At 44.8% G+C, this 25,829-nt stretch overlaps 1 protein-coding gene across 1 annotated transcript in view; it reads right to left on the reverse strand.

The window, feature by feature from the left end:
- Window positions 1-1,024: 1,024 nt before the first annotated feature.
- LOC139415978 (alpha-actinin-3-like) overlaps window positions 1,025-25,829 on the reverse strand; it is a 62,909-nt gene continuing 38,104 nt past the window's right edge. Inside the window, exons 2-22 of the mRNA XM_071164188.1 lie at window positions 18,906-19,020; window positions 18,454-18,573; window positions 18,178-18,264; window positions 15,313-15,400; window positions 14,977-15,055; window positions 14,033-14,114; window positions 13,279-13,364; window positions 12,919-13,011; window positions 12,439-12,669; window positions 11,661-11,808; window positions 11,328-11,478; window positions 8,673-8,781; window positions 7,652-7,792; window positions 7,095-7,277; window positions 6,382-6,516; window positions 5,751-5,930; window positions 4,869-5,015; window positions 4,495-4,560; window positions 3,470-3,628; window positions 3,256-3,332; window positions 1,025-2,877 (exon numbers count right to left, since the gene is read on the reverse strand). Of these exons, the coding sequence (XP_071020289.1) occupies window positions 2,796-2,877; window positions 3,256-3,332; window positions 3,470-3,628; window positions 4,495-4,560; window positions 4,869-5,015; window positions 5,751-5,930; window positions 6,382-6,516; window positions 7,095-7,277; window positions 7,652-7,792; window positions 8,673-8,781; window positions 11,328-11,478; window positions 11,661-11,808; window positions 12,439-12,669; window positions 12,919-13,011; window positions 13,279-13,364; window positions 14,033-14,114; window positions 14,977-15,055; window positions 15,313-15,400; window positions 18,178-18,264; window positions 18,454-18,573; window positions 18,906-19,020 (2,559 nt within the window). The 3' untranslated portion in view covers window positions 1,025-2,795. The remainder of the gene's footprint in view (window positions 2,878-3,255; window positions 3,333-3,469; window positions 3,629-4,494; window positions 4,561-4,868; window positions 5,016-5,750; window positions 5,931-6,381; window positions 6,517-7,094; window positions 7,278-7,651; window positions 7,793-8,672; window positions 8,782-11,327; window positions 11,479-11,660; window positions 11,809-12,438; window positions 12,670-12,918; window positions 13,012-13,278; window positions 13,365-14,032; window positions 14,115-14,976; window positions 15,056-15,312; window positions 15,401-18,177; window positions 18,265-18,453; window positions 18,574-18,905; window positions 19,021-25,829) is intronic.

Below are 25,829 nucleotides of genomic sequence, written 5' to 3' on the forward strand. Positions count from 1 at the left end.
GGTGGTGGCAGCATCATGGTTTGGGCCTGCTTTTCTTCAGCAGGGACAGGGAAGATGGTTAAAATTGATGGGAAGATGGATGGAGCCAAATACAGGACCATTCTGGAAGAAAACCTGATGGAGTCTGCAAAAGACCTGAGACTGGGACGGAGATTTGTCTTCCAACAAGACAATGATCCAAAACATAAAGCAAAATCTACAATGGAATGGTTCAAAAATAAACATATCCAGATGTTAGAATGGCCAAGTCAAAGTCCAGACCTGAATCCAATCGAGAATCTGTGGAAAGAACTGAAAACTGCTGTTCACAAATGCTCTCCATCCAACCTCACTGAGCTCGAGCTGTTTTGCAAGGAGGAATGGGAAAAAATTTCAGTCTTTCGATGTGCAAAACTGATAGAGACATACCCCAAGCGACTTACAGCTGTAATCGCAGCAAAAGGTGGTGCTACAAAGTATTAACTTAAGGGGGCTGAATAATTTTGCACGCCCAATTTTTCAGTTTTTGATTTGTTAAAAAAGTTTGAAATATCCAATAAACGTCGTTCCACTTCATGATTGTGTCCCACTTGTTGTTGATTCTTCACAAAAAAATACAGTTTTATATCTTTATGTTTGAAGCCTGAAATGTGGCAAAAGGTCGAAAAGTTCAAGGGGGCCGAATACTTTCGCAAGGCACTGTATTATTAACTTGTTTTACAAATGTTACATTTTTTCTCCCACTTTGACAATACAGAGAATTATGTGTAGGTCGTTGACAAAAATATGACAATTATATCCATTTGAATACTTTCTGAAAGCACTATAAATCGTACTAATCTTACAGGCACATTACAGTGTTTACATTCATATAAGTATTACAGTTCTTGTATTTATTTTTAATTGATTATTTACTAATTATTTAATGTCCAGAAACTATCCTGGAAATTGGTTGTACTTGTGAACAGTTGCAACTGGTCTAACGTCAACAGTATTGCCACTCCTTTTATGGTGAACAATGGGAAATAAAAACACAACACAAAACTTCACATAGTAATATAGTTTCCCTTTTTAAAATTTATTCCAAGGTGTGTGTCTTTAACTTTGAAATGGATGGTATGGAAGCAAGCTCTTGGACTGGGTGATAGAACAGAATAAAGTGAGGAGGAGAGGAGGGGCATAATAGAGAAGACAGATGAGGAAAATAAAGAATTCATACACATGGGAGTTACAGATGCTGTCTCTGTCCCAAATGACACCCTCTTCCCTACGTAGTAAATTTGGTTACTTTGGATCAGGTCAAAAGTAGTGCACTACATAGGGAATAGGGTGCCATTTTGGACGAAGTCTGGGGCCTAACTATGGTTCACCATATCTCTTTACCTGATGTCCTGTCTCCCGCCCTCTCTCTCTCTTGCGCTCTGTCTCATTCTCGCTCTCTCTCTCATTCTCTCTCTCTATTTAACACCTCTCTCTGTCTTTCTCTCCTCTCAAAATGCACAGCAAACAGACAACCACAATACGAAGGGAGTGATGATAGAGGGTGACAGAGGAGAGAGGTGACGTCCTGTCCTTCAAACAAAATTAGCTTTCCTGTCTGCAGGGTGACGGGTGACCAGTGGTTGACTAACTCTTATCCACAATGCATTACTCAGGTTGCTCTCTCTTGTTGGGCCTATTGGGGGGGGGGGGGGGGGGGTTCATCAGATCTACTGCATTCATTTAGGGTGTGTCCAAAATAATCCCTACAATCACAGGCTAAATTTGATTATTGACAACTAATGTTAACATAACATTAATGGTTGACAACAGGTACTACGGTCTGTCTTTGTCTGTCTGAGTTGAAGGTGAGCTTGAGACTGCATGGCTTTCTTACACATAATATAACTAAACATGTATATCTTGGATAGTTGGGATTCCTACTTAATGACAACATTATGAAAATGTTGGCACAACGTTACAAGTTTCTATGGAAAGGGAGGGGCATGTCTTCTGGGATAAGGGGTGCTATAAAGAAGTTGGGGTGTAAGGGTGGATTCAACCAATCAGATTGGACAGCATTTCCACTACAGTATAAACACAATATGCATCTGCAACAATACATAACCAACCAATCTTCTTCCACATTTTTGTAAGCCATTTTACCAAAACATATTTTAATATTCTGAGAGGAGGACAGGTGTAAATTCTTAGAAAAAAAGGTGATCTCTGGAACCTAAAAGGGTTATTCAGCTGTCCCTATAGGAGAGCCCTTTGAAGAACCCTTTTTAGTTCCAGGTAGAACCCTTTTGGAACCCTTTTTCCTAAGAGTGTAGGGCCGGGGGCTGTGCTCCAATACTCTGCTACTGTTCAACCATTTTAGTATTTTTCTTTATTTCTGTTCTTTCTTTGTGATCTCTCTGTCCTGCTGATCATACTAAAGGTTAGTGTGAAGCGGATTATCGTGTGACTGCAGGTGTTCTGGCTCATCAGGCACTTGGTGCAGTACAGATGACAGTATGAATGAGAGAGGGATGACAGTTAAACAGTAAGATATCCAGACAGACCTAAACAGGACATGGTGAGTCTCTGAGTTTTGATTTGAGTAAAGCCTCCCACCGTCTCTTCCTCTCTGGGAAGTGTGGACAACATGGAGGAAGGTTTAAAATGAGGGAAACTTCAGTTGACTGAGAGGAGGAGGATAGAGGGAGGACAAGTAAGGGGAAAGAGGAGGAGAGGAGAAGGGAGAGGAGGGAAACAAGTCGCTCTCTCCATACAGGAGAGGGGGAAGATAAAGGGAGGAGAAAAGGAAGAGGAGGAGGAGGAGGAGAGGGGGTTTACAAGTCGCTCTCTCCGTAGAGAGCGCTGGAGAAGGAGATGTAGTCGAGGGCTCCGGCTGGGCCGTCAGCTCCAATGTACCTGGTAATAGATATACATTACATTACTAGAGAGGTCTAATGTACCTGGTTATAGAGATACATTATATTACTAGAGAGGTCTAATGTACCTGGTTATAGAGATACATTATATTCCTAGAGAGATCTTATGTACCTGGTCATAGAGATACATTATATTTCTAGAGGTCTAATGCACCTGGTTAAAGAGACACATTACATTACTAGAGAGGTCTAATGTACCTGGTTAAAGAGATACATTATATTACTAGAGAGGCCTAAGGAACCTGGTCATAGAGATACATTATATTACTAGAGTGGCCTACGTCATAGCTGATTATGTTTTACGTTATGTTGCTAGGATGCCAATGTCCATTCTAGTGTTGTAGGTCATTCTGTGTACCTGGTCATGCGGCTGATGCAGTACTCTGCCTGCTCTGGGGGCAGCTCCCTGCGTAGCTCATCAACCGTGATGTAGGACTGGAAGAGAAGAGGCCTATATTTATTTCATTTATTCCATTTGTATGTATTTATTTCATTTTACCAGGTTGTCCCACAGAAGTGCAAAGACCTCTTTCTCAAGGGAGACCTGGCCACAGTACAATGTTCTAGGTCACCTTGTCTGAGGCCAGGATCTTGAAAGAGGCCATGACCTGATCGGCTGTGTCTGTCTCGGCTGTCTCGCGGGTCATGAAGTCGATAAAGGCCTGGAAGGTGACCACTCCAGTGTTGTTGGAATCCACCAGCGTCATGATGCGGGCAAACTCCACCTCACCCTATTGGACAGGACAACACATTAGAGTAAATTAGAACACCTCACCCAATTGGACAACACCTTAAAGTAGAGTAGAAAACGTTATTATCATTAAAGCTGCATTATGTGACTTCTTGAGCGACCTGACCAAATTCACACAGAAATGTGAGTTATAGATGTCATTCTCATTGAATGCAAGTCTAAGAAGTGGCAGATCTGTTCTATGTGCACCTTTTCTATGCTTCACGTTCTTAAGTTTTGTTTTTGCATCTTTTGACTTTCGGTTTGGTACACCAGTTTCAAACAGCTGCAAATACAATAGTGTACATTATTGAGAACATATTTCACAGCAGTTTAGATGGTACAATGATTCTCTACACTTGCTTGTTTTGTCACATAAACTGAAATTAGGTGCACTATTAGAATTAGAATGGCGGAGCGATTTCTGCATATTGCACCTTTAAATTGTTTGCTATTAATTAAAGCATTACACATATACAAAGGTCAATCAATATACAGCAAACACCACCTCGCCCTACTGGTCAACAAGTTAGAATACATTACATCTTCATATCATTGTTGAGGAGAACATGTTTTGGAACATGAATGGAAACTAATGTCATTTTATACTATAGCTGTCTATGACCAGATAGACTAAAGTCATTTCATAAAAAGGGAGCACAGGTGGCTGGTGGCATCTAAATTGGGGAGGACAGGCTCATAATAATAGCTGGAGCAGAATAAATGGAATGGTATAAAACATATCAAACATACCATTCCATTGGCTCCGTTCCAGCCATTATTATGAGCTGTCCTCCCCTCACCAGCCTCCTGTGAAAGGGAACGTTGTATGTGAAGCTACTTCCTGTTGGTAGCTAGGCTACTCACCAGATCGTAACCCATGGAGATGAGACAGGCACGGAAGTCGTCTGGGTCCATCATGCCGTTTCTCTTCTGAGAGAGACAGAACACAACCATCAGTGTTTATGATTGGACACTATGACCAATGTAATGATCCATTATGTGAACGCTACACGCTAGTGATACAGTAACACTCTGTGAGGAGGAGCCACAATGATGGCAAGAAACCACTGAATATTCCAACATTCACACTTAAAACAACCACATTTCACAGGCATTGCAAGTAAAAACCTCTTCAAAATGGCCGCTATCTGCAAAATCAGAGCCAGGACAAGAGAAAAGAGACATGTGAGATCGAGAAAAGCAAGTCCAAGAACATGAAACTGTTTTAGTTTCATTACCCTGTCGAAGTGGTTGAAGGAGGCACGGAACTCGTTGAGCTGCTCCTGGCTGATGCCCTTGGCGTCGCGGGTCAAGATCTGGTTCTCCACCTCGTTGATGGTGCGGGCGATGGTGGTCAGGAGCTGCTCCCAGCCCACACGGATATGCTGCCGAGGTGAGGGGGGTGAGGGAGGAAGAGAAGAAGAGGAAGGGAGATGAAGGGTTTGGATAGTTGGTAAGCATCATAGGTCTACCAAGTTGGGGGTTAGTATGTGAGTGTCTGGGATGGTTGTAACATCTAGACTAAAGTAGTACAGGTGTGTATATTCAAATGCATAGGGATCTTCTCCAAAGTAGTTTATATGGTGTCAAATATTTATGTTACTTGGGTTAGGTTCCTTTACATCAGGGCTCTTCAACCCTGTTCCTGGAAAGCTGCTGTCCAGTAGGTTTTCACTTCAACCCTACTCTAGTGCATCTGATTTGAATAATTAGCTACTTGATACACTGAATCAAGTTATAACTGGGTTTGGAGCGGAAACCTAAAGGCCGGGAGCTCTCCAGGAATAATTTAGGAAGTATACAATAATTGATACGACTTCCATGATGTATTTGGTTGTGTTGTGTAGTTGTCTAGTTGTCTAGCTGTGTGTTGTGTAGTTGTGTGTTGTGTAGTTGGTTGTGTTGTCTAGTTGTGTGATGTGTAGTTGTGTGTGGTGTAGTTGGTTGTGTTGTCTAGTTGTGTGTTGTGTAGTGTAGTTGGTTGTGTTGTGTAGTTGTCTAGTTGTGTGTTGTGTAGTTGTGTGTTGTGTAGTTGGTTGTGTTGTGTAGTTGTCTAGTTGTGTGTTTTGTAGTTGCGTGTTGTGTAGTTGGTTGTGTTGTGTAGTTGTGTGTTCTGGTACCTCCATGGTGTAGTTGGTGTGCTTGTTATCGAAGATGAGGGACTCCTGGCTGAGCTGGTGGTCTCCCTCCAGCTTGTCAATGTTACACTTGTAGTTGATAATGTTTTGTTCATACTGCTTCAGGCTGTTCATCTGTTCCTCTAGAGACCCAGCAATGTCCACAGACACATGACCAATCTCCTGTAGAGGGAGAGGGGAAGGAGGAGAGGGGAGAGGGGAAGGAGGAGAGGGGAGAGAGGAAGGAGGAGAGGGGAGAGGGGAAGGAGGAGAGGGGAGAGGGGAAGGAGGAGAGGAGAGAGGGGAAGGAGGAGAGGGGAGAGGGGAAGGAGGAGAGGGGAGAGGGGAAGGAGGAGAGGGGAAGGAGGAGAGGGGAGAGGGGAGGGGGATGAGGGAAGGAAGAGAAGAGAAAGGGGATGAGGTAGAGGGGGAGAGGGGGAAAGAAAGGAGAGAAAGGAGAGAGAAACATGATGAGTGTTGAAGGTTTTGTGGTTGTGGTTTACACTATGCAATAATACAACACAACTTTATTCACTTCTTTAGTGAAATTAGCTCAGTGTCCATTAATGGCACATTTTGGAGGAGGTGGTGAACCCCTGCGTGTTCGGGGTTCGGGTTCTAGCTGTACTTGTACCTCCATCTTAGTCTGGATCCAGGGTCCGATAATGTTGGCCTGGGCAGCGAACTGGCGCCTCAGCCTCTCGTTGGCCTGCTGTCTGGCTACCTCCTCCTGCAACATCTGGTCCCTGAGAGGAACAAGGTGCTTCACCTATGGAGGGAGACAGGGACATTGGTCGTCAAAATACTGGTAGAAATGAAATCGTGTTACTCTGTTACTCTAGAGACTAACCCATTGCCATGAAGCAACTTATATCTTCAATCTGGAGTGCACAGACCTAGCTAGGGAAAAAGACATCCTTCTCTTTTGGCTTCTCAGTGTGTTTTAGTCACAGCCTTAGTGTAGGGGTTCACTCCTGACAGATTAATACTACTACTACTACTACTACTACTACCACTACTACTATTGTTACTACTACAACAATAACACTACTACTACTACTACTTCTACTACTATACTACTACTATTACTACCACCACCACCACCACTACTACTACTACTACTATACTACTACAATACCACTACTACTACTACTACTACTAATACCACTACTGCTATTACTACTACTACTACAACAGTAACACTACTACGACTACTACTACTACTACTATTATTAATACCACCACCACCAGCACTACTACTACTGCTACTATTATACTACTACAATACCACTACTACTACTATACTACTACAATAGTACTACTATACTACAGTAGTGTTGTACTCACGGTCTCCCACTTGTTGGTGATATCCTGGGGTGAGAGGTTGGTGTAGGGGTTGACTCCTGACAGCTTGATGCCGTAGGTCTGAGCGATCTTTACGATCTCACTCTGGATGCCCATGGTGGCCATGCGCTCCTTATCAGCCTCTGGCAGGGTGGCCTTGAACTGGTCATGGGCTGTGATCAGAGACTGGAGAGGAGAGGGGGATGAGAGGAAGAGAGGAGGAGAAAAGGAGTGAGAATGGAGGGATACAGTGGGAAGTAGTGATAGAGAGGAGAGTCCATCACACCGTTAATGTTACAGTACGTATTGTACGCACACACACACGCACACGCAGACACACACACAGACACAGACACAGACACACACACACACACACACACACACACACACACACACACGCACACGCAGACACACACACAGACACACACACACACACACACACACATACACAGACACACACACACACACACACAGACACACACACGCACACGCAGACACACACACAGACACAGACACACACACACACACACAGACACAGACACAGACATACACACACATACATGGATCTCCTCGGTGCTGTGGACGATGAACATGTCCTGCAGATCCTCCATGGCTCCATCCATCCAGTTGTTGAAGGGCGCCGCCCTCTTGGCGAACTCCAGGTACAGCTGGTCGATGGTCTCCCACAGTTTCTCCACACGCTGAGAAACACATAATATTACTACTACTCCTACTATAACTCCAGGTTTCTCCACACGCTGGGAAAGACCAGGAGAAGATTTAACATCAGTACACAGTATGAAGCCATCACTACTACTACAACTGCTGCTACTACTAGTAACTTGACTAAGTAGTCCCAGTAATACATGTAATAGCTTGACATGACCCCCACTAGTTGTTACCATTAGTTGTTACCACTAGTTGTTATCACTAGTTGTTACCACTAGTTGTTACCACTAGTTGTTATCACTAGTTGTCACCACTAGTTGTTACCACTAGTTGTTACCACTAGTTGTTACCACTAGTTGCTCTCACTAGTTTTTATCACTAGTTGTTACCACTAGTTGTCACCACTAGTTGTTACCACTAGTTGTTACCACTAGTTGCTCTCACTAGTTTTTATCACTAGTTGTTACCACTAGTTGTTACCACTAGTTGTTACCACTAGTTGTTATCACTAGTTGTTACCACTAGTTGTTACCACTAGTTGTTATCACTAGTTGTTACCACTAGTTGTTACCACTAGTTGTTATCAGTAGTTGTTATCAGAAGGGCCACATGGTCAGAAAAACTCTTGGCTCATGGTGGCTCAATTGGTTGAGGGTTCAATTCCTGCTGGGATCACATTCTCCAACTAAAAGTGTATGTACCTTCTGTTCGGTAAGTTGCTTTTGATAAGAGTGTCTGCTAAGTGGCATAATCAATATGACTATAGTGTGTAGTGCAGATAACCTCCTGCAGCCTCTTCTGGGTGAGGGTACCCAGGTTGTCCCACTGTGTGTGTGTGGGGTGTGTGTGTGTGTGTGTGTGTGTGTGTGTGTGTACGTGTGTGCGTGTGTGTGTGTGTGTGTGTGTGTGTACCTCCAGAGAGTCTCTTCTCTTCTGGGTGAGGGTACCCAGGTTGTCCCACTGGTCGCAGATGCCCTGGCAGCGGGTGTTCACTGAGGACGCATCATGGTAGTCCAGCTCACTGGGAGAGGAACACACTGATCACTATCACTGATCACATCATGGTAGTCCAGCTCACTGGGAGAGGAACACACTGATCACTATCACATCATGGTAGTTCATTGCACTGGGAGAGGAACACACTGATCACTATCACTGATCACATCATGGTAGTCCAGCTCACTGGGAGAGGAACATTCTGATCACTATCACATCATGGAAGTTCATCTCACTGGGAGAGGAACACACTGATCACTATCACTGATCACATCATGGTAGTTCACCTCACTGGGAGAGGAACACACTGATCACTATCACTATCACTATCACATCATGGTAGTCCAGCTCACTGGGTGAGGAACACTCTGATCACTATCACTATCACATCATGGTAATCCAGCTCACTGGGAGAGGAACACTGATCACTATCACATCATGGTAGTCCAGTTCACTGGGAGAGTAACATTCTGATCACTATCACTATCACATCATGGTAGTCCAGCTCACTGGGAGAGGAACACTGATCACTATCACATCATGGTAGTCCAGCTCACTGGGAGAGGAACATTCTGATCACTATCACATCATGGTAGTTCATTGCACTAGGAGAGGAACACACTGATCACTATCACTGATCACATCATGGTAGTTCATCTCACTGGGAGAGGAACACACTGATCACTATCACTGATCACATCATGGTAGTTCATCTCACTGGGAGAGGAACACACTGATCACTATCACTGATCACATCATGGAAGTTCATCTCACTGGGAGAGGAACACACTGATCACTAACACTGATCACATCATGATAGTTCATCTCACTGAGAGAGGAACACACTGATCACTATCACATCATGGTAGTTAATCTCACTGGGAGAGGAACATTCTGATCACTATCACTGATCACATCATGATAGTTCATCTCACTGAGAGAGGAACACTCTGATCACTATCACATCATGGTAGTCCAGCTCACTGGGAGAGGAACACTCTGATCACTATCACTGATCACATCATGGTAGTCCAGCTCACTGGGAAAGGCACACTCTGATCACTATCACATCATGGTAGTTCATCTCACTGGGAGAGGAACACACTGATCACTAACACTGATCACATTATGGTAGTCCAGCTCACTGGGAAAGGAACACACTGATCACTATCACATCATGGTAGTCCAGCTCACTGGGAGAGGAACATTCTGATCACTATCACATCATGGTAGTCCAGCTCACTGGGAGAGGAACACTCTGATCACTATCACTGATCACATCATGGTAGTCCAGCTCACTGGGAAAGGAACACACTGATCACTATCACATCACGGTAGTCCAGCTCACTGGGTGAGGAACACTCTGATCACTATCACTGATCACATCATGGTAGTCCAGCTCACTGGGAGAGGGACACACTGATCACTATCACATCATGGTAGTCCAACTCACTGAGAGAGGAACACACTGATCACTATCACATCATGGTAGTTAATCTCACTGGGAGAGGAACATTCTGATCACTATCACTGATCACATCATGATAGTTCATCTCACTGAGAGAGGAACACTCTGATCACTATCACATCATGGTAGTCCAGCTCACTGGGAGAGGAACACTCTGATCACTATCACTGATCACATCATGGTAGTCCAGCTCACTGGGAAAGGCACACTCTGATCACTATCACATCATGGTAGTTCATCTCACTGGGAGAGGAACACACTGATCACTAACACTGATCACATTATGGTAGTCCAGCTCACTGGGAAAGGAACACACTGATCACTATCACATCATGGTAGTCCAGCTCACTGGGAGAGGAACATTCTGATCACTATCACATCATGGTAGTCCAGCTCACTGGGAGAGGAACACTCTGATCACTATCACTGATCACATCATGGTAGTCCAGCTCACTGGGAAAGGAACACACTGATCACTATCACATCACGGTAGTCCAGCTCACTGGGTGAGGAACACTCTGATCACTATCACTGATCACATCATGGTAGTCCAGCTCACTGGGAGAGGGACACACTGATCACTATCACATCATGGTAGTCCAACTCACTGGGAGAGGAACACACTGATCACTATCACTATCACATCATGGTAGTCCAGCTCACTGGGAGAGGAACACTGATCACTATCACATCATGGTAGTCCAGTTCACTGGGTGAGGAACATTCTGATCACTATCACTATCACATCATGGTAGTCCAGCTCACTGGGAGAGGAACACTGATCACTATCACATCATGGTAGTCCAGCTCACTGGGAGAGGAACATTCTGATCACTATCACATCATGGTAGTCCAGCTCACTGGGAGAGGAACATTCTGATCACTATCACATCATGGTAGTCCAGCTCACTGGGAGAGGAACATTCTGATCACTATCACATCATGGTAGTCCAGCTCACTGGGAGAGGAACATTCTGATCACTATCACATCTTCTATTACACACTTCTATCCCTTTTTCTTTAACTTTACTACGTTTATCACTTCTTCCTCCTCCGTTCTTCCACACCTCCCTCACATCATCCCTCCCTCCTCCCCTCCTTACTTGAGCTCCTGTGCGATAGCAGCGATCTGCTCCACTCTGTCCTGGTGGGCGGCCAGGTCAGACTCAAAGGCCTCGTGTTTCCTCATCAGAGCCCTGATCTCCATCAGAGAGGCCGACTCATAGTCCTTCATGGACAGCAGCTCCTCCTTACCTGGACACACACATGGACACGGACGTACACACACACACACAGTTTATACTCCATCACAGAGGCCGACGCAGTTGTTCTCCCCTTCTCTCTTTCTCTCTCTATTTCCCCCATCTAGATCTCTCCCTCTCTCTATCTCTCTACCTCTCCTCTCCATCTCTCTCTTTCCCTCTCTCTGTTATTACCTGAGGTCCAGGACTGGTGCAGGGAACACTTCTGTTTGAACTTCTCAGCCAGGTGGTCCAGTCTTTCCAGACGTCTGATCTCAGTAAGAAGCCACTCCTCATATCCCTTCTCCACCTGCTCCAGACCCTTCCAGGCATTGGCTATGTCCTGGGGGAGGAGAGGAGAGGAGAGGAGAGGAGAGGAGAGGAGAGGAGAGGAGAGGAGAGGGGAGGGGAGGAGAGGAGAGGAGAGGAGAGGAGAGGAGAGGAGAGGAGAGGAGAGGACAGGAGAGGAGAGGAGAGGAGAGGAGAGGAGAGGCGAGGAGAGGAGAGGAGAGGAGAGGTAGAACATGGGTGGTTAGTTGGCTGATAAGGTGTCATAACTAATGTCCACTTTGTATTGATATTGTATTTATGTTCAAGTTGAAGTTTTTACCGGTATCCACATGAGTCAAATACATACAAATAAATACATACATAATAAAACATTTAAGTTCAAATCAATGCAATCCATGACAATATGTACATTTACGGGACTTGTTTTGTTGATGGATTTGCATAGGTAGGGCATGGTCAAATCTTTATCTCTCTTAGTCCTGGCCTGTGGAATGAAGAGCGGCTCTACCATACGTGGTTGACTCTACCTGGTGTTGTGAGGTTGGTGGAACAGTCAGATATCTGGGAGGTTATTCTCAAAACCACCACTGTAGATTAGCTGTGGTGTCCTGAGTAACCTGGGCTGAATGTGACGGCGCCAGGGCTACAGTGCCACGTGGACGTGATGTGTGACGTCACCTACCGAGACCATCTTTCCCTCGGAGGGCATGAAGGCGGGCCGGTTGCTCAGCCTCAGCTTGGTCTGCAGGGTGTTGAAGTTGATCTCCAGCTGACACTTCTCCTGGACGCGGGGCGGCTTGTGGACGCGGCGGTAGTCCCTGAAGTCCTCCAGCTTCTGCTGCATGGCTCTCATGTGATGCTCCGCCGTGCGGTTCTCCAGCCACGGGATGGTTTTGCGTATCCACTCCAGCAGCTAGGGAGAGGTCAGAGGTCAAGTGGTTAAAGATCAAAGGTGTGGTTAAAGAAGAGTTTTTACTTCAGATCACCTAGTTCACACAGGTTGTACAGCTCATATATAACACTTTTAACACAACAGATATTTTGGATGCGTTTTTCTGCAGTGTGAACTAGGCCTTTGAGAGGTTACATCTCATACTGTTTATCATAAGGTGCATAGCGATGCCTCTCTGGATGGGCTTTGGAAAGTAACATTAACTCTCACCTCACTGGCCAGCTTCTCATACTCCTCCATGAGTTTCTCATTCTCCTGGTTCACAGCCAGCACTTTACAGATCCTGTTAGCTGCTGTCTCAGCCTAAGACAGAGAGAGACAGAGAGACAGAGAGACAGAGAGACAGAGAGAGAGAGAGAGAGAGAGAGAGAGAGAGAGAGAGAGAGAGAGAGAGAGAGAGAGAGAGAGAGAGAGAGAGAGAGAGCAAGAGAGCAAGAGAGTAATGGGGGTGGGAGACCGTGACAAGTTTAGACAGTCAGTAGTGGATCTTAGATCTTGCTGAATAAAATGTAGATGCTGTTACTTGTTTCTCCTATGGAACCAGCAGAGACAGTGGAAGGTGTGAGTTACCTGCTCAGCGCCAGCGAAGGCGTGGTAGAAGCAGGACACGTAGGTCATGATGGCCTTCTCATCAGGCTTGGGGGTGTTCACAATGTCTGAGGGGTGACAGACAGGAAGAGCTCAGAGACATGAAATTAACTAAGACAATGCAACTCCAGCGAAATCACTGGGGAGCAGAGGAGGCTGGTGAAGGGAGGACAGCTCATAATAATGGCTGGAATGGACTTAATGGAATGGTTTCAAATCAAATCAAATTTTATTTGTCACATGCGCCGAATACCGTGAAATGCTTACTTACAAACCCTTAACCAACAATGCAGTTCAAGAAATAGAGTTAAAATATTTACTAAATTAACTAAAGTAAAACATGTAATAAAATGTAACACAATGAAATAACAATACCGAGGCTATATACAGGGGGTACCGGTACCGAGTCAATGTGCGGGGGTACAGGTTAGTCGAGGTAATTTGTACATGTAGGTAGGGGTAAAGTGACTATGCATAGATAATAAACAGAGAGTAGCAACAGTGTAAAAACTGGGATGTCAATGTAAATACTCCGGGTGACATGGAAACCAGGTGTTTGATGTGTTTGAGACTATTCCATTAATTCCGTTCCAGCCATTACTGTGAGCCTGTCCTCCCCAGTTAAAGTGCCACCAGCCACCACTGCTGCAGAGAGTCGGCAGAGACGAATGCTAGGGTTGAACATTTCCTGAAACATTCCCAAAATTCCCTGGTTTGACAGAAAAAATGTACTCACCCTCAGCATCGAGCATCTTGGGGATGTCCAGGTACTTCTCAGCCACCTCGAAGGCAGTGTTGAGGTTACCAATGGGGTCATCCTGTTAGGGACAGACACACAGACAGAGAGAGAGGTTTACACATAGAGAGAAAGATATAGGTCAGGGGTTTTTTGGTTTAATTCCCACTGGGGCCACCCATACAAAACATATGCACATGCATGAAAGCGCCCGCTAAATGGCATATATGATATATATATATGACTTATAGATCATAAGAGTTCTACAGAAAACAATATAAAGGGTAATAGATGTATAGAGAAATGATAGAAAATAGTAAGAGGCTATGACTGGTGTTGACCCTAGTGGACTCTAAGAGGAGAAGGGACTGGTGTTGACCCTAGTGGACTCTAAGAGGAGAAGGGACTGGTGTTGACCCTAGTGGACTCTAAGAGGGGATGGGACTGGTGTTGACCCTAGTGGACTCTAATAAGGACTGGTGTTGACCCTAGTGGACTCTAAGAGGGGAAGGGACTGGTGTTGAACCTAGTGGACTCTAAGAGGGACTGGTGTTGACCCTAGTGGACTCTAAGAGGGAAGGGACTGATGTTGACCCTAGTGGACTCTAATAGGGACTGGTGTTGACCCTAGTGGACTCTAAGAGGGAAGGGACTGGTGTTGACCCTAGTGGACTCTAAGAGGGAAGGGACTGGTGTTGACCCTAGTGGACTCTAATAGGGACTGGTGTTGACCCTAGTGGACTCTAAGAGGGAAGGGACTGATGTTGACCCTAGTGGACTCTAAGAGGGACTGGTGTTGACCCTAGTGGACTCTAAGAGGGAAGGGACTGGTGTTGACCCTAGTGGACTAAAAGAGGGAAGGGACTGGTGTTGACCCTAGTGGACTAAAAGAGGGAAGGGACTGGTGTTGACCCTAGTGGACTCTAAGAAGGGGAGGGGGGCACCTTTTTCAGTTTGGAGTAGTCAATGAGGTCAGGTCTGTGTCTGTGGATCAGGGCACACAGTGCCAGGCCATCTTTCCAACTGAATCAGTCACCCAATGGAGGAGAGGAGAGGAGGCGAGGAGGACCCAAAGGGAGGGAGGGAAGAAGGAGGGATGAGGAGAAAATATATAATGGAGAGAGAGAGATGAGAGGAGAACAATGAGCAAGAGGAGAAGACAGAATACAAGAGAGGAGAGGAAAAGCATTAGGACTTGGAAATTGTTGGAGGTAAAGTTTAAAGCAAGTGAAAGATCAAAGTAAGACAGAGATGACCACAGGGTGGCGCCCAGTGCTTGCCTGATGTGGAAGTTTTGAACGTTAACGTTCCTGTAGGGGGCAGTCTTCCTCTGGCACCATAGAAGAAGACCCTCTTTAGCAGAGGTCTCTGCATGGGGGGAGAAAGAGGAGAGACAGGGGGAGAGAGGGGGGGGGGCAGGGGGGGAGAGTGTTATCCTAAAGGAGGAGGCTAAATATGTTCCAGTAACCCTGTGCGGTGAAGGTGTCGAGCTTAGTGACCTGTGTGTGTTTGTGTGCGCGTGCGTGTGTGTGTGTGTGTTTGTGTGTGGAGCATTTGCAAAGTGTGTATGTAGCTGAATCTTGAGTAATATTTGAGTAATATGAATGTGTTAACAGTGTGTATTAGACTGAGAGTAGGCTATACAGTAGCCAAGTGGTTCTGCTATAAGAGTCATGTTATTTTGAGTGTGCCACATGTAGAAAGTGTCTACACCATGAGCCTATGACACCTTTATGAATGTGTGTGTAATTCATGTGTTGATCTGTTAGTGGCAGGCATATGTATAATGTTGTATAGTGCATGGGTAAAGAGTGGGCAGAACACACGTTGGGTTATTTTGAACCCAGCTAGTTGGGTTACTGAGCTATGATCCACCGGGTCAGATTTTTTTAAAAACTGGAGGTGTGGCTTAGTAGGGGCGTGTCTTTCAGATAGTTATTTTTGACCACCCATTAGAGTAAATGTCATTCCGGTTCATCTGTTCTGTTGTATTGCCAACATATGTTGAAAGCCATCATCTGAAAACCATGTCCCTACTAAACCACACCTCCAGTCTTCTGATTTGACCCGGTGGATTATAGTTCAATAACCCAACATTAACAACCCATCTTGAAGAAAGCAACAACTGACTTGGTCAAAATAACCGAACGCGTGTTCTGTCCAATATTTACCCAAAATGTGTTGCTTTTAACCCAGCATTTTTAAAGTGTGTATAGTCACCATGTTAATGAATAGCGTATGAATAAACAGTGCTACTGTGCGTCTGATATCTGTGTAAGTCTATGTAGACTTAGTGTACGTACTGTTCAACTGTGTTTACGTTCAGTGTGTGCACTGGTTTGGAGTTAGTGTTTATGAGTTTATGACGGGTGGAACTGAGGGGAAATGTTTGGTAACAAAGTCGCAAAAATGTATTTTTTAAGATGAATTGAACGACCATGTTCCAGATCCAAGAGTAACCTTTTTCCAAGTCCACTCCTGCATATACAGTGCCTTGCGAAAGTATTCGGCCCCCTTGAACTTTGCGACCTTCTGCCACATTTCAGGCTTCAAACATAAATATATAAAACTGTATTTTTTTGTGAAGAATCAACAACAAGTGGGACACAATCATGAAGTGGAACGGCATTTATTGGATATTTCAAACTTTTTTAACAAATCAAAAACTGAAAAATTGGGCGTGCAAAATTATTCAGCCCCCTTAAGTTAATACTTTGTAGCGCCACCTTTTGCTGCGATTACAGCTGTAAGTCGCTTGGGGTATGTCTCTATCAGTTTTGCACATCGAGAGACTGACATTTTTTTCCCATTCCTCCTTGCAAAACAGCTCGAGCTCAGTGAGGTTGGATGGAGAGCATTTGTGAACAGCAGTTTTCAGTTCTTTCCACAGATTCTCGATTGGATTCAGGTCTGGACTTTGACTTGGCCATTCTAACACCTGGATATGTTTATTTTTGAACCATTCCATTGTAGATTTTGCTTTATGTTTTGGATCACTGTCTTGTTGGAAGACAAATCTCCGTCCCAGTCTCAGGTCTTTTGCAGACTCCATCAGGTTTTCTTCCAGAATGGTCCTGTATTTGGCTCCATCCATCTTCCCATCAATTTTAACCATCTTCCCTGTCCCTGCTGAAGAAAAGCAGGCCCAAACCATGATGCTGCCACCACCATGTTTGACAGTGGGGATGGTGTGTTCAGATGTGTTGCTTTTACGCCAAACATAACGTTTTGCATTGTTGCCAAAAAGTTCAATTTTGGTTTCATCTGACCAGAGCACCTTCTTCCACATGTTTGGTGTGTCTCCCAGGTGGCTTGTGGCAAACTTTAAACGCTACTTTTTATGGATATCTTTAAGAAATGGCTTTCTTCTTGCCACTCTTCCATAAAGGCCAGATTTGTGCAATATACGACTGATTGTTGTCCTATGGACAGAGTCTCCCACCTCAGCTGTAGATCTCTGCAGTTCATCCAGAGTGATCATGGGCCTCTTGGCTGCATCTCTGATCAGTCTTCTCCTTGTATGAGCTGAAAGTTTAGAGGGACGGCCAGGTCTTGGTAGATTTGCAGTGGTCTGATACTCCTTCCATTTCAATATTATCGCTTGCACAGTGCTCCTTGGGATGTTTAAAGCTTGGGAAATCTTTTTGTATCCAAATCCGGCTTTAAACTTCTTCACAACAGTATCTCGGACCTGCCTGGTGTGTTCCTTGTTCTTCATGATGCTCTCTGCGCTTTTAACGGACCTCTGAGACTATCACAGTGCAGGTGCATTTATACGGAGACTTGATTACACACAGGTGGATTGTATTTATCATCATTAGTCATTTAGTTCAACATTGGATCATTCAGAAATTCTCACTGAACTTCTGGAGAGAGTTTGCTGCACTGAAAGTAAAGGGGCTGAATAATTTTGCACGCCCAATTTTTCAGTTTTTGAAAAAAAAAAAAAAAGTTTAAAAAAGTTTGAAATATCCAATAAATGTCGTTCCACTTCATGATTGTGTCCCACTTGTTGATTCTTCACAAAAAAATACAGTTTTATATCTTTATGTTTGAAGCCTGAAATGTGGCAAAAGGTCGCAAAGTTCAAGGGGGCCGAATACTTTCGCAAGGCACTGTATACACACACACACACACACACTGACCTTCCACGGAAATGTCCTGGATGGCGAAGCGCAGGATGATGGTCCAGATCATTCCCAGAGTCATCTTCGTGTTACCGTCGACGATCTCTGCAAGTCAATCACAGAGCCCCGTCAGAAACCATGGCAACATGGAGCACTGGCCAAAACTCAGTCTATGCTGGCATACTGTTCAGGTGTCTCTCAGATATAATACCTCACTCTATCCTTTAACAAGTATATAAACTCCTTGGGACTCTAGAACCACAAATAAAGAATAAATCAGAAATGAAGTGTCACCCTCAGCTCCGATGGACACCAGCTTGACTCCCTTGCTGCAGATGAAGTCCAGGGCTTTGTTCACGTTGGCGATCTTGTGGAAACGCATCTTGCCTTTGTCAGGTTTGGGCAGTCTCTCACCTGTATACAATTTTAAAAAATGCTTTAAACTTCTCTCTGCAACACAAAATGATTGGTGAAGTATTACTCAATTAAGAGAGGTCTGTGCCATTCTCCATTCATTTCTGCTGTATTTGACCTGATACCATCTTAAAGTGACTCAACGGTGGCTTAGCAGTGACTTACAGTGACTTTAAGTGGCTTAAGAGTGACTTAAGAGTGACTCCACTCCACTGTGACTTAAATAACTTGCCAGAGACTTAATAGTGGCTTAAATGACTTAACAGTGATATAATGTGACTTTTTAGAGTAACTTTGCAGTGACTTTGCAGTGACTTAAGAGTCAGACCCACCTGAGATGACCTCCAGCAGCAGCATGAGCTTGAGGCCATTCCTGAAGTCATCCTCTATGTTCTCGATCTGTGTCCCTGCCTTCCTCAAGTGGGAGTTACACCAAGCTGTGAATGTCTGGGAGTGAGGGAGGGAGGGAGGGAGGGAGGGAGGGAGGGAGGGAGGGAGGGAGGGAGGGAGGGAGGGAGGGAGGGAGGGAGGGAGGGGAAGATAGGTAGAGAAAGAGATAAAAAGAGAGAGGGAGACAAAAAAGGGATTAATTAACATTCTCTCTCAAACAAACAGACAGAGACTAAGCCTCACTAACAATGCCCGATAGCACCAACAGACCCCAACTTGAACCCTGTCCCACACTGATAAACAACCCCTTAATAAACATAAAGAAACAAATAGTCTAATCTAAAGTGAAGCCTTAAGCACTCCCTTCAAAAGACTGGTCAGGGTTTTCTTTCCCCAGCCTCTCTGACAGGTCAGAATGATTGGCAACACCCGAAGTGTCCAATCACATCTATAACCTTGTTACGGCATTACTGTGCTGCTCTGTGTCTGTGCCTGTATCTGTGGTAATAAAACAATGGGGAGGAGTGGCTATTTATGTAATATCTTCTCTTATGGCACAATGCTCTCTTAGGATCTCTATCCCCAAAATGTGTGAGCTATTGGTTATAAAAGTGGCCATAAGCCAAAATATGCATATATTTATTGCTGCGGTCTACCGCCCCCCAAGTCGCTTCGGCAGAGGCTGTTGGTATTATTTCTGATTATTTAAAACTCTTTCTGCTATCTGAACTGGCTGTGTTGGGAGATCTAAATCTTGATTGGCTTACGCCTCAGATCAGTTTAACAATATCTGTCTTGAGTTCAACTCAGCTGATAACGAAACCCACCCGGGTGAATGTAAAAAACGTAGCAAAGTCCACATAGATTGACCCTATCTTAACTAACCGTCCCCATAAGTATTTGGCTAGTGGTGATTTTGCAAATGATATCAGGGACCACTGTCCTATTGCTTGAATTAGAGATACCAAATAGAAAAACTCTGACCCCTCGTATAGTTGTGAAGAGAAATGTAAAAATGCATTCCTTCATGATTTATATTGTTCAGAGCTTTTTTCTACTAGCTGCACACCAGACCCTGTTTTGGCACCTCCATGTTTATCAGCCATTTTCACCTCTCTGGCTGATAAACATGCCCCTTTCAAGCAACTCAGTGTCAAAAAAACGGAACTAATCCATGATATTCTCCTGTACTCTCAGACCTCTATTTGATAAGAAATCAAGCCTGGGCCAAGGCTAGAAAAACTGTCTCTTTAGCTGATTGGCAGCTATTTAAGCAATTGAGAAATAGGCGCAACGCATCGGTTAAACAGGCCAAATCAAAGTACTTCCTTAGCCCTATGGCAGACTCTGTTAGTGATCCCTCTAAATTCTGGAAAACCGTTAATTCACCAAGGCGGGGTCATTCCTCTACTTCCCTGCCTAAGCAAGTCGTTTTAGACTCATGCATCATTACTGAAAAAGTTACGATTTGTGATGCTTTTACATTTTATCTCAGCAGGTTTCCTAATTTAAAGAAATGGTGCTCATACTGGTCTTGGCCATTCAGTTGACTGTTCATCCCACACACCGCCTCCCGTTGCCTCGAATGATCAGTCAACCTCACGTGACTTGGGAAATGTTATTAAGGGTTTTTAATTCACAGAAACTAGCAGTTTTTGTGCTACCACTCCATAAGGACGGGGATAGTCGTGATCTTGATAATTACCGAACAATTTCCAGGCTCCCCTGTCTTGCGAAAATCCTAGAATCCTTGGTCAACAAACAGCTATGTTATTTTCTCTCTGTAAATGGTATTCTTAATGTTTATCAATCCAGATTCAGACCTAAACATACCACTACGGCTACCATGCTTGTTGTAAATGATATTGCAAATGCCTTAGATGATAGAAAGGATTGTGCTGCCATGTTTGTAGACTTGTCAAAAGCTTCTGATACTGTAGACCATGTTATTCTGCTGAATAAGCTGTCCTCCATAGGGTTGGGTACTGATGCTTTCAGATGGTTTCATATTTATCTTAATGACACAACTCATGCCATTAGGGTAGATGGGTCAAATCTGAGTTCCTTGAGTTACGTAAAGGGGTGCCCCAAGGTTCCATACTCGGCCCACTACTGTTTACAATCTATATAAATAACATTGGTAATGCTGCAAAAAAAAGTTATATTCATTTCTATGCAGATGATACAGTGTTGTATTCCATTACTCCATCCATTGGCCAAGCCTTTTCACATTTGATTGTCAACCACTGCAGAGGTTGCTGTTGGATCTAAAGTTAGCACTAAATGCAAACAAAACACAATACATGTTTTTTTCTAGGTCCCATAACTCAGATGTAAAGGAATTTGTAATGACTAGTTTGAACAGTACATAAATTGAGCGGGTTCTTTCCTATAAATATCTTGGTATCTGGCTTTATGAAAAACGGTCATTTAATGTCACTGAGCTGGTGAAGAAGTTGAAGTTCAATGTTGGTTTATTTTGCAGAAACACAACTTGTCTGACTTTCGATAACAGGAAGGATATTGTCCAGGCCACTTTTATGTATATTTTAGATTCTGGGGATATTATTGATATGCATGCAGCAGCATCTACATGTACACTTAAACCAATGGATGCTGTTTTCCATTGTGCCATTAGGTTTATTACTGGTGATGGTTCTAGAACTCACCATTGTGTTTGGTATAAAAAAAAAGTGGGTTTGGCCTCATTGTATATAAGGAGAGAGCCACATTTTCTTGTGTTTATCTACAAAGCACTCATGCAAGAAATGTCTTATGTTTCAATCATCCTTAATTATATCCTCAATATATATTTACAAATAACCAAACCCGGTCTCAGGCTCGGATAACACTGGAGGCCCCTTCCGTCTCCACATAGTTAGGTAAAGCTGATTTTACTTTTTCTGTGACCTTTATGTGGAACAACTTCCAGAGATCTCTGAAATGACATGTTCTGGTCCCCCATGGTCAGTTCGGAGTAATGATCGGAGATCTCTATGTTGATAAATGTGTCTGTTATTCTTAATATGTTTTGTAAGTTTGTATATTGTACTGTATATTGTATGTGTTGGATGTATTTATGTAGGGCTCACCCTCGGCTCAGTATGACTTTCCTGTCAAAATAATACATCTTATAATAATAATATGCACAGTGACACTGATGCCACTAATATACTGGGCTAGAACACCCATCCTGACCTCAGATAGTCATTCTGCCTTGACAGCTTTGATAGATGAAATCATTGACGGATTGATCTGAACGTCAGTCCGTATTGAGGGGGCGGAAAGAAAGAAAACCAGCAGCAGTCGAACGACCAACTACAGAGGAGTGTGTGGGAGAGAGAGAAAGAGAGAAAAAAGATTCCATTAATCAGTAATGAAGCACGATGTGTGGTTTGAGACAGAACACAAAGGCAGAGTTCTCCATTAATGCAGTGTGTGTGTGTGTGTGTGTGTGTGTGTGTGTGTGTGTGTGTGTGTGTGTGTGTGTGTGTGTGTGTGTGTGTGTGTGTGTGTGTGTGGGCAGAGAGTGTGTGTGTGGGCACTGAGAGCCATTTAGCATGACAGAAAGGGAGAGAAGAGGAAGAAAGAGACATTCAGAAAGAGAGAGAGAGAGAGAGAGAGAGAGAGAGAGAGAGCGAGAGAGAGAGCGAGACATGGAGAGAAGAGGTAGAAAGAGACATTCAGAAAGACAGAGAGAGAGAGAGAGAGAGAGCGAGATTGAGAGTGAGACATGGAGAGAAGAGGTAGAAAGAGACATTCAGAAAGACAGAGAGAGAGAGAGAGACATGGAGAGAAGAGGTAGAAAGAGACATTCAGAAAGACAGAGAGAGAGAGAGAGAGAGAGAGAGAGAGAGAGAGAGAGAAAGAGAGAGAGACACAGGGAGAGCGAGAGGGAGACCATGCTTGCCAGGAGGCAAAGGCAGAACAGACAAGCAGCCAGGGGGAGGCCCTGGTCTGCATCCCAAATGTTATCCTATTCCCTACAGAGTGCACTACTTTTGACAAGAGCCCTACGGTCCTGTCCCAGCAGGTGTCCCCCCCCCCCCCACCCCTAGTCTCTACAGACCAAAACTGACACGACCCTCCTCACATGCATTACCAAATTTAGACAGGCTCCACATACAGACCACACAGCCTGCTAGTCTAGATAGACCACTAGACCAGAGTCTGCTGGAGAACAGGAGAGGAGAGGGAGGTAGGGAGGGAGGGAGGGGTAAAGGGAAGAAAGGGGAGGAGAGGGAGGTAGGGAGGGAGGGGTAAAGGGAAGAAAGGGGAGGTAGGGAGGGAGGTAGGGAGGGAGGTAGGGAGGGAGGTAGGGAGGGAGGGGTAAATGGAAGAAAGGGGAGGAGAGGGAGGTAGGGAGGGAGGGGTAAAGGGAAGAAAGGGGAGGGGAGGTAGGGAGGGAGGTAGGGAGGGAGGGGTAAAGGGAAGGAGAGGTAGGGAGGGAGGTAGGGAGGGAGGGGTAAAGGGAAGAAAGGGGAGGAGAGGGAGGTAGGGAGGGAGGGGTAAAGGGAAGAAAGGGGAGGGGAGGTAGGGAGGGAGGTAGGGAGGGAGGGGTAAAGGGAAGAAAGGGGAGGGGAGGTAGGGAGGGAGGTAGGGAGGGAGGTAGGGAGGGAGGGGTAAAGGGAAGAAAGGGGAGGGGAGGTAGGGAGGGAGGTAGGGAGGGAGGGGTAAAGGGAAGAAAGGGGAGGAGAGGGAGGTAGGGAGGGAGGGGTAAAGGGAAGAAAGGGGAGGGGAGGTAGGGAGGGAGGTAGGGAGGGAGGGGTAAAGGGAAGAAAGGGGAGGAGAGGTAGGGAGGGAGGTAGGGAGGGAGGTAGGGAGGGAGGGGTAAAGGGAAGAAAGGGGAGGGGAGGGGAGGTAAAAGGGAAGAGGAGGGGTTGAAGGAGGGGGGAAAGTGGGGAAGATAGGAGAGGGAGGCTAAATCGGGTAGCTATGGACACCAGTAGGGACAGCTGAGAAGGCAGGATTCCTAAGGTTGAAAGAGGGAGAGAAGGAGAGAGAGTAAATTACGACATAATGAGTGATGTCAAAACAAACTTGGTTTTTGGTGACCTCGGTTCAACATTTTTCATACACTCTCATCCAGAGTGATATACCTTTCTTCATACTGGTCCCCGTGGGTATCAAACCCACAACCCTGGCGATGCAAGCATGATCTACCCAGTGAGCCACACAGGACATTCAGATGCATGTTTTTTAAGGATTCACAGAAATGGTGTGACAACAAAATAACACATTGCCTTTAAACAGGAGACATTGGGATATCCTGCCTCTCAAATATAGGAAATCGTTAGAAAGATGCCCGACTTAAATCAAGTGAAGGCCTATTAAGAACAATTGAGTACAAAAAGCTATTAATTGGACTGAAGAGGTTATACAGCAGAGACCATGGTTACACCAATATCCATTCTAACCCATTACCTCAACTCTTAACATTGACTGGAGATGTCTGTAGTCAACTAGAGTGCTATGACTATGAAGTCACACCTCTTATCCTCCCCTCTTATCCTCCTTCTGTTCTGTTGTGTCTCCCCTATTCCTCTCCCCCTTCTCCTGTCCCACTGACTCCCCCTCTCCTCTGTCCCACCTCCCCCCTCCCTCTCTTCTCCCTGTTCCCCCACCCCCTTTCCCCTCATCTCCACCTGTTGAACTGGCCCTGAACACACACACGCACCTACACACACACAGTCATCCTGCTAAATGCCTGTCATTACTAAAGGAGGGGGGCAGTGGAGTAGGGGTGCCTTATGACCCTCAGCACAGCTGGGAGGACAAACACACACACCTCTCCTCCCATCCCAGACGTAGCCCCTGACACCACCTGTCCGTCAAGAATGTGATGCAACCACTCTAAGAGCCAATTAATGCTTGATCCCAAAATGTGGTCGGAGGCTCCGCTCCGTACCGGATCACTGTGGGCCTCCCAAACGGTGTAGTAAAACCAGTCTGTGGGAGCGAGTGCAGTAGGCCTAATACATTATCACAGCACATTGGCTATATGCCTGGCTTGCCAATACTGTTCTTCTCAGACCATATTATATTTCAGAACTTGAGCTTTGATAACAAAATAAAAAGGCTTTTTTATTTTACTTGACTGATGGTACTTGCATCAGATGGTCATGGTGGTCAAATCATAACATATCAGTGATCCAGAGCTCAAGAAGGATTTCCGACTTGGAATTCCGATTTAGTCCAAACCAATCGAACCCTGATTATAGCTGTCAGTCCAAACCAATCTAGCCCTGATTATGGCTGTTAGTCCAAACCAATCTAACCCCGATTATAGCTATCAGTCCAAACTAAACGAACCCTGATTATAGCTGTAAGTCCAAACCAAACGAACCCTGATCCACCTGGTTGCTAATGCTAACATCCCATTCCAGATTCCATATCTGCTGTTAACATCCTCTTACGAATAACAGGACAGAAGTATTCCTGTATCAGCTCAACTCAACAGCAGGGTAAAAATAGTCTGGCAACAATGTCTGCACACACCTGTGTGTGTGTGTGTGTGTGTGTGTGTGTGTGTGTGTGTGTGTGTGTGTGTGTGTGTGTGTGTGTGTGTGTGTGTGTGTGTGTGTGTGTGTGTGTGTGTGTGTGTGTGTGTGTGTGTCTGTCTGTCTGTCTGTCTGTCTGTCTGTCTGTGTAATGTGCTACCCCACCTATTCTATAGTAATGTGCTGTCCTATACCACATGTTCTATAGTAATGTGCTGTCCTATCCCACCTATTCTATTGTAATGTGCTGTCCTATCCCACATGTTCTATAGTAATGTGCTGTCCTATCCCACATGTTCTATAGTAATGTGCTGTCCTGTCCCACCTGTTCTATTGTAATGTGATGTCCTGTCCCACATGTTCTAT

This window comes from Oncorhynchus clarkii, chromosome 9 (assembly GCF_045791955.1).
Source record: "Oncorhynchus clarkii lewisi isolate Uvic-CL-2024 chromosome 9, UVic_Ocla_1.0, whole genome shotgun sequence".
Taxonomy (NCBI): Eukaryota; Metazoa; Chordata; class Actinopteri; order Salmoniformes; family Salmonidae; genus Oncorhynchus; species Oncorhynchus clarkii.